The following is a 9,221-nucleotide window of genomic DNA, read 5'->3' as shown; positions in this document are numbered from 1 at the left end:
GATTTGAAGGCATGGATAGCGGCAGCTTGGCTATGATTGACGATCAAAATGTTAGCATAAAACAACACTGGAAAAGTATGCTAGAAGTAGTCTGTGTGATTTGTAAGAGCTATTAAAATAATTTCTAGCTATTAATGTAATTCAAAATCAACTTTTTCTCATTAGGGATATTAAGTTAGGACAAAGCCAGCCTATCCCTAGCAAAATAATTTGGCAGCTATTCTGAGGAGTCCTATGCCAAGGCCAGCCTCGTATGTTTTGGCTGGGTTTAAGTGCAAATCCTAGTTGCAATTCAGACATGCTTAAATCCTTGTAATTCCAGACTTTCCAAGTAAAACAAAAGGAATCCCCTTCCTTCCCCACTACATTGTAACAAGCATCATACTTGGTAGTGGAGATAAATAGCCATACAAGACAACACTTATGCCTCCTTGAGCTCACTGTTGACTGGGGGGAAGGGCATGCTATCGTCATGGCCACAGTACCCCTTCCCTTTAGCAAACACACTGCCTGGATAAGACCCATATGTCTTGTCTAATAGGTACTTGATAAATATGTGTTGAATAAATGAGGGAATGAATGAAGACGCTAGGCAGTATGTGTAAAGGTTAGGAGTTGGCCAAATAGCCTGTTTTGATGACAGCTCTGCTACATACAAGCTATGTAAAAGTATCACTTTATAAATAAACCCCTAAAGCTTCAGTTGCACATCTATACACCTATCCCACAAAGCAACTATAAAATGCTTAGCACACTGCCTCATCTCCAGAAAGCATGCCATTAAATGTTTAATCATATAATGTGAAAAGGGCAAGGAGAAAAAGGAGTGATTAAATATGGGGATTAGAATTCCTAGTTATGTCTGTATATGTACATTTAGAAGTATGGGACAGTGTTGGACTTGGGAAAATTTTTTATGGTGAATAAGGGATTTATTTTCCAAAACCAATTTATCCCATGTGGTAGGAAATATGATCTCTGGAGACAGTGACTCACATCCTTATAATTCCATAAACGGAGAGAGAAAATTCTTGGGTTAACTCAAGTTAAAAAATTCAGAGCGTGGGCACCTGGGTGGCTCAGTTGTTAAGTGTTTGCCTTCAGCTCAGGTCATGATCCCAGGATCCTGAGAGCAAGCCCAACATTGGGCTCCTGGGTCAGCGGGAAGTCTCCTTCTTTCTCTTCCACTGCCCCTCCCCCCACTCGTGCTCTCTTTCTCCCTGCTCTCTTTCATATAAATAAAATCTTTGAGAAAGAAGAGAAAAAAAATCGGAAGGAAGGCTTCTAAATGGCACTACATGGGTCAGTCCATCCCCAGAGCAATCACCTTAACATGATGTGGTGGGCAGAACAGTGGCCCCTCAACCCTGTCCATGCCCTCATTCCTGGAACCTGTGAATTTTCCATGGCAAAAGAAACTTTGTGGATATGATGAAAGGTATAGACTTTGTGATGGGAGATTGTCCTGGGATGTCCAGGTGGACCAAACTAATCATGGGTTCTTTTTTTTTTTTTTTTTTTTTTTTTACATTTACTTATGAGAGACACAGAGACAGAGACACAGGCAGAGAGAAGCAGGCTCCATGTAGGGAGCCTGACATGCGACTCGATCCCGGGTCTCCAGGATCACACCCTGGGCTGAAGTTGGCACCAAACCGCTGAGCCATCTGGGCTGCCCTAATCATGGGTTCTTAAAAGCAGAGAAAACTTTCTTGGCTGTAGTCAGAGAGGTGATGACAGAAGCAGGCTCAAAGACATGGGACATTGCTAGTTGTGAAGATGTTGGAAGGGGGATAAGAGCTAGGAATGTATTCTCAAATCTGCAAAAGGCAAGGAGATGGATTTTTGTTGTTTTAAGCCACTATGTCTGTGGTAATTTGTTAAGGCAGCAATAGGAAACTCATACACCAGAGAAATAGGGTGGAAACCTAGTTTCAGTTCCTCCCCAGATTTGCTCAACAACATCTGCCCTAAGGAGGCCTGCTCAATGAGATCCCTATAGCTGCTACCACTGTCTGCTCATCCGTAGGGGTATATTGATTTGAGAGAATGAAGTAGATTATGCAGACAGAATCAGAAATAAGAGGTAGAAAGATTTTTTTAAAAGATTTTATTTATTTATTCATGAGAGACAGAGAGAGAGAGGCACAGACACAACACAGGCAGAGAGAGAAGCAGGCTCCATGCAGGGAGCCCAATGTGGGACTTGATCCTGGGTCTCCAGGATCACACCCTGGGCTGAAGGCAGGGCTAAACCACTGAGCCACCTGGGCCGCCCAAGGTAGAAGGACTTGATTCCATGATCACATGATTCCATGTGAGCCCCCAGCTCCAGTTATTTTGGAGGCCCAGGTCATGCCAGCCCTTTGGTTATATAAGCTAATCAATTCCTCTGTTTGAGCTAGTTGGTTTGAGTTAAATGTCTGTGACTTGCAACCAAATGATCCTGCCTAAATCATAAACCTATGGTAAGGGAGGGATGGCTAAAGGAGAAGAGTTGTTTTTTGTTTTGTTTTGTTTTTGTTTTTTGAAACCCTTTGAGACAGTAGCTGAAAATGACTTAATGTGATTTCATAACAACCCACTGACCACTGAGAAACACTTTATCCTACTTTAGATGAGAAAAGTCTTATTTATTGGCTACGTGGCTTTCCTACAAACAAGAATATTCTGAATTTAAAATATCAAGAACCATATTGGTTTGCTTTGTCTCCAGTGAAACACATTGCACATAGAGCATCCTATTTTTTTTTTATTATTATCAAAATAGAGCCACACTTTTTCAAGGCCTCACCATTTCCTGTTTCTGCAGCCTCAAACACTTTTCTTTTCCTCTGTACCTGATAAACTCAATGCTCTAGAGTCTAGAAAGTACTGGACAAAGCTGCTTAAACCTAACCAGTGGTAGTGGTGATAGGAGGACTTTTGAGCACTGGCCATGTAGTCATTTCTCCTAGAAAAAGATAGAATTAAAAAGCAGTCACTATTATTCCTAAAGTATGTATAAGGCTCTGGATGTTCCTGCCCAAGAGATATTTCATAATTTTTTAAAAAAGATTTTATTTATTTATTTGACAGAGTGAGAGCACAAGCAGAGGGAGTAGCAGGCAGATGGAGAGGGAGAAGCAGTTTCCCCCATAGAGCTGGGAGTCCAACAGTGGGGAGCCTGACAGTGGGGCTCAATGTGGGGCTCAATCCCAGCACCCGGGGTCATGACCTGAACCGAAGGCAGATGGTTAACTGACTGAGCCATCCAGGTGCCCCAAGATATTTCATAATTAAATTGGAAATATATAATGTCACAAAAAATCTGTGACATTTGTCTTCCTTGAATATATGTATACCTGTTCTTTTAATTTTTCAAATAGAGAAAGACTATGTCTATTAGTGCCACAAATAAGGTAAAAACATTTGGAATTGCACCATTCCTGCCCTTGGGCATCTTGCCCCTATGAAGCCGTTACTGATTATGCCCATGGAGCTTCACCATGAGCCTACCCTCTCTATCTGCTTTTTCTTCTTAGAAGGAATACAGACTACTCAGAGGAAAAGAAGAGATAAAAATCTCTATCAGTAGAGGGCTGAGAAGCAAAGTGGGTAAAATCTATTATATTGCCTTTGGTAGAAAATAAAGGGATTTGGAATTTATATCTTATCTCATCTTCATTTTTTGGGCTTCTGAAATTTTTGTCTTGCTCTGTTTCTGAAGCTTTTGTTTTTGAAAAGAGAAGGGAATGTTCATAATACTTGGTAAGATGCCAAAATACTACTAGTGGACCTTCAGCTCTTAGCTTACATGATATTTTATTCATCTGTCCAAAAATATTCAGCACTTACCATGTATCCTGCTGAACAAATTGAGCATGTTCTCAGGGCTACCGTGTAGGGCTGTGCAGGTGAATGGTACCCAGTCCGGTTGTATAGTGTACAACTTCCATTGCAGGTGGTCCTTACCCTCCTGGGGATTAAATCTGGTGACTTCTAGAAAGTCTTGCTTGAATTTTCATTCTTTCCCCTCAGAGTAGAGAAAGTGCTATTATGTGTTCTATAGTCCACCCAGTCACAGCACTTTACCCATTTATAATGGTGTCATCCTGTGAGACTGTAAACCCAGATGGGACTGGGATTGGACCTATCTTGTTTGTCACTTTCTAGGGGCTAGGGATACATCCATAAATAGCCCAAAATCCCTGGCTTCTAGGAGTTGATATTCTAGCAAGAGCAGAGAGTCAACCAACTCAATATGTAGCATGTGAGATGGACACAAATACTATGGAGAGAAAAAATAAAGGAATGGGGCTTTTTCCTCACCTATTTTAAGATTATTTGAGAGAGAGAGAGAGAGAGAGAGAGAGAGACAGAGAGAGCAGGAACTGGGGGAGGGGCAGAGGGAGAAGCCAACTCTTGGCTGAACAGGGAGCCCCACTGGGCCTCCATCCCAGGTCCCCAGGATCATGACCTCAGCCCAAGGCAGGTGCTTTACGGACTGCACCACCCAGGCACACCTCTTATCAACTACTTTAGATCTTTGCTCAAATGTCACCTTTTTTATTTATTTATTTATTTATTGAGATAAATCTTTGGAGGTTTGGAGTAGAGGAGAGGTATCTGTCTAAAAAGAAAGGCAGGGATCCGTGGGTGGCTCAGCGGTTTAGCACCTGCCTATGACCAGGGCGTGATCCTGGAGTCCGAAGATCAAGTCCCACGACGGGCTCCCTGCATGGAGCCTGCTTCTCTCTCTGTCTCTGTGTGTCTCTCATTAATAAATAAATAAAATCTTTAAAAAAAAATAAAGAATATAAAAAGGCAAATTTTGACTACTACCGTAGGTGCACTTAGCCAAAAAAAAAAAAAAAAAAAAAAAAAAAGGCAAGGCAGTTCTCAGATCGATTTCCACTTTGCCAGGAGTCAGGGCAAAATAACATTTTATACAGAATATAGAGAACAAGGGCTTAGCCCTTTCCCTCCAAAAACTCTTCACCTAAGATTCTTTCTGAACATGCTATTTTGAAGACGTTTTCACAAAAATCTTGGGAGAACCCGCGTGTTCTAACTGGGACCGACGTTCTGTTTGTTTTGCTTTGTTTTGCAAAATAGCCGCGCACGCCCTCTGCAGAATCAGCCTCCACACCCCGAGCACCTGGTTGGGGCGCCAGAGGCGACGAGCTATTCCTTTAAGTCTCTTCAACCCGTCCCTGTTAAGCAAGCTTCTGCATAAGGAAATGGCATCTTGGATCATCAGGATACTCCGCTGTACTTAACACATATTCCCTTCCGGCATCTTCACCCTCGTTGCGCCCCGCAAATGGGCTTAAGTGGGTCTCTTCCTTCCCACCCTCGCGGCCTGGCTCCCCAGCCTTCCGACACGAGCCCGCGCAGCCCGCCCTCCCAGCTCCTCCTTCCGCCCGGCGCCGCACAGCCTTCTGGAAGCCGTAGGCCCCCCGCGGTCCTCCGCCCCCCCAGAACTACAACTCCCGGCAGACTTTGCTCCTCTCCACCTTCCTCTTAGCGCACGGCCCGCCGGGAGGGGGCAGGTAGCGGGCGGGCGGGGTCCAATGGGTGCCGGCTCCCGAGGAGAGGGCGGAGGAGAGGAGGAAGGAGGCGGACTCTGGGCCCCGGCCCCATTCATTGCCGCGGCCGGCCGGGCGAGGGTCCCGCGTTCTCGGAGTCATGGAGGCGCTAATTCCTGTTATCAACAAGCTCCAGGATGTCTTCAACACGGTGGGCGCCGACATCATCCAGCTGCCTCAGATCGTCGTGGTGGGGACGCAGGTAAGCGACGAGGGCGGTGTCCGCTCAGGCCGGAGCCCCGGCGCGGGCCCGGTGGGGGGCTCGCGGCGGCGCCCGCTCCCGGCTGGCCTTTGCGGCCTTTGCTGGGGGCGCCGGGGCTCCCCGGGCTCGGCCGCGCCTCTCCGCCTGGGGCTGAGTTGCTCGGGGCCTGGGAATCCGGGCCCGGTCGGGAGGCGAGGGGCGGAGCCGGCGCGGCGGGCCCCGCGGGTCTCGGGGGCGGGCTGGGGGAGGGACCCGCGGGCGGGCGGAACTGGAGCCCGTGGGGACCGGGCGCGGCTGGGCCGGCGGGCGGCTGCTTGCAAGGGCAGCTGGGGGACGCGCGGGGCACGCGGGGCCACCCTGGGCTCGTGGTGGGCCAGCTGGCCCTCCTCGGGTAGTTTTAGGGAGCGTGGCTTTTTTTATTCCTCTCCTTGGCTTGCTCCGGGGATGCGGAGTCAGTTTTGGAGCGGCCGGGTCGGGGCCGAGAAGGCCGCAGCTGTCTGACAACCTGAGTGTTTGCCTGCAGTGCGATCCCTTCAGGGTTCGAGATCGCCGAAGCAATTACAAAAAAAAAAAAAAAAAAAAAAAAAAAAAAACCCAAAAGCAAAAGGAGCCCTCCAAAACAAACAAACAAACAAACAGAAACATCTCCCTCGAAACCACCTGTACTTGGGAAGGAATAACCAGTTTTAATGCATAGACTGTGGTTTTTGTATTCCATCCAAATTGGGCATCAAGGTTCTCAGGTCTTTTCGTTTTTGGGTCTCCTAGATAACATCATATTTAATAGGCAGAAATGTCGAAGAAATAAATTATTTCTAGAGTGATAGAGAAGTAGTACAAGTTTCATTTTTTCTGCCTGCTGTGTTTCTTGGTTTAAGAATCCTAGGACTTTTTTTTTTTAAGAGTTCAGAGAAACCCATTATAGAGATTACTTGATATATTGATTTTAAGTGTTTTCATTTCTTAATCTATTCGGTTGAGAAGGGGACGGTTTACTCATTTTCTATTGCTGTATCTTGCTACAGCATTTTAGAGTATAAATATTACGAGAGGGAATTTAATGGTCAAAGTACTATAGAATATTTTCAAACACTTGGAGACCATAGACATTCTGTACTTTTTCTTGCTTTTAAATCAAGTTATAGAAATTATTTCAGAAACACATTTGCTTGGTCTGCTGTAGGATTACTATAGGTCCTGGTTTCTCCTGCCTACATATATTGTAATATTTGTAACTCGATATTTGTAATGATTGGACACTGAATCATCAATATAATTTTGTGAGAGGTATTTTTATTTAGCATATTTTTTCACTGCCATATTCCTGTTCTTAGCTCTGAAATAGTCTGGGGTATGTAGTGAATGCTCCGTAAATACTTTAAATGAATGAATATTGCTCCAGTAATTAGATAATATTTTAAAACACTGGGACTTTTATTATCAAAACGTATCTGTTTTTGAAAATAGAATTAAATAGATGAAATAAATCTTCTTTGGTAGTAATTTCTAGATGTTTCCTGTCTGTGGGCCAGAAACTTTCCATTTACTTTTAAGAGATTCTCCATGCTTTTTAAGCTTGAAGCAGTAACAGAATCAGGGCTATTGTGTATCAACATAAATAGTTTAAAATCAAGGACTTTTCTTACACGAATTTGAGTTTATTTCAGTGAATAAACCTGTTGGCAGAATTGGGAGGGTCAGAGTAGAAAAGTGAAGACTGTTAAGGAAAGTCATTAACATAATGCTAGGAAGAACCATCCTAGTAGTGACAGATGTATGCTGCGTCTGTATGTTGTTTGAAATTACTTGGAAATTTTGTTGTTTTTTTAAAAATTTATTTATTTATGATAGACAGAGAGAGAGACAGGCAGAGGGAGAAGCAGGCTCCATGCTGGGAGCCCGTCGCCGCGGGACTCGATCCCGGGACTCCAGGATTGCGCCCTGGGCCAAAGGCAGGCGCCAAACCACTGAGCCACCCAGGGATCCCCTTTTGTTTTTAAGTATGCTCTATAAGACACCCAGCATGCTTTTTTTTTTGTTTTTTTAAGATTTTATTTATTCTTGAGAGAGGGAGGGGGAGAGAGAGAGAGAGAGAGAGAGAGAGAGAGAGAGAGAGAGAGAGAGAGAGAGAGAGAGAGGGAGGGAGGGAGGAGAGACACAGGCAGAGGGAGGAGCAGGCTCCGTGCAGGGAGCTCGACGTGGGACTCGATCCCCGGACTCCAGGATCATGCCCTGGGCCAAAGGCAGGTACTAAACTGCTGAGCCATCCAGGCGTTCCCCACCATGGGGTTTGAACTTAAAACCCTGAGATCAAGAGTCACATGCTCTACTGAGTAAGCCAGCCAGGCAACCTGGGGAAACTAGTTTTTAAAGACTTGATTTAGTGAAATTTCTCTCCGTTTAGGTCTTTATTAGCTGAAATTCAATCCTTTAGGGATCCCTGGGTGGCGCAGCGGTTTAGCGCCTGCCTTTGGCTCAGGGCGCGATCCTGGAGACCCAGGATCGAATCCCACGTCGGGCTCCCGGTGCATGGAGCCTGCTTCTCCCTCTGCCTGTGTCTCTGCCCCTCTCTCTCTGTGTGTGTGACTATCGTAAATAAATAAAAAATTTTTAAAAATTCAATCCTTTATTATTCAGGTACAGAAGAGATAAGATTAGAAACTGTGTCTTTTCCTTTTTTTTTTAATAGTATTTTCTTTCTTTAAAAACATTTTATTTATTTATTCATGAGAGGCAGAGAGAGAGAGAGAGAGAGAGAGAGAGAGGAAACACAGGCAGAGGGAGAAGTAGGCACCATGCAGGGAGCCCGACGTGGGACTCGATCCCAGGTCTCCAGGATCACACCCTGGGCTGCAGGCAGCACTAAACCGCTGCACCACCGGGGCTGCCCAGTGTCTTCTTTTCCATGTTTTCCTTAGTATGTTGAAAAAAATCTGGTCATCTACTTTATGCCATTTAATGTTTTGCAGCATGCAACACATGCATTACATTCATATTTAACAGAGTAGTGTATCGTGAATGGGTTCCAGACATAGTGTTCTGACAGGTGAACTTCTCAGGGCAGTGATGACGTCTTCATAACACAGGTAGTCTCTATCCTACACATTACCTATACCTTAAATGGCTGTTGGTCCCATTTTGTCGAACTTTTTAGAACAGTGATTTGCAATCTTAGTGTATGTAAGAATAACTTTGAAAATAAGTTCATGGATTCTGTCCCCAGAGATTATGATTTTCTAAGTCTTCGTTGGCCCAGACACCACAGGTGGTTCCAATGCAGATGGTTCCTAGAGCCTAATTGAAAAGAATTTTAGTGCATGTTTGATTTTAAAATGCATGAAGCTGGAAAAGACAGGGAAGCTGAGCCCAAGGGCATATCACCATCCAGTATAGCATGTTCATCTTGGTGGCATTCTTGCTAATCCTTTATATTTTGATTTCTTAAATTG

At 44.7% G+C, this 9,221-nt stretch overlaps 1 protein-coding gene across 11 annotated transcripts in view; it reads left to right on the top strand.

Moving 5' to 3' along the window:
* Nucleotides 1-5,536: 5,536 nt before the first annotated feature.
* Nucleotides 5,537-9,221, top strand: part of DNM1L (dynamin 1 like) — a 51,087-nt gene continuing 47,402 nt past the window's right edge. For 8 of the 11 annotated variants that reach the window (XM_077870507.1, XM_077870505.1, XM_077870502.1 and 5 more), the window contains exon 1: nt 5,537-5,772. In XM_077870507.1, coding sequence (XP_077726633.1) covers nt 5,671-5,772 — 102 coding nt within the window. In that variant the 5' untranslated portion in view covers nt 5,537-5,670. The remainder of the gene's footprint in view (nt 5,773-9,221) is intronic. The other 3 variants (XM_077870508.1, XM_077870506.1, XM_077870509.1) reach the window with 2 other exon arrangements.

The sequence above is a fragment of the Canis aureus genome, chromosome 25, assembly GCF_053574225.1.
Source record: "Canis aureus isolate CA01 chromosome 25, VMU_Caureus_v.1.0, whole genome shotgun sequence".
NCBI lineage: Eukaryota > Metazoa > Chordata > Mammalia > Carnivora > Canidae > Canis > Canis aureus.
The sequence above is the reverse complement of the archived record's forward strand: the minus strand, read 5'-3'. Positions and strand labels throughout refer to the sequence as shown.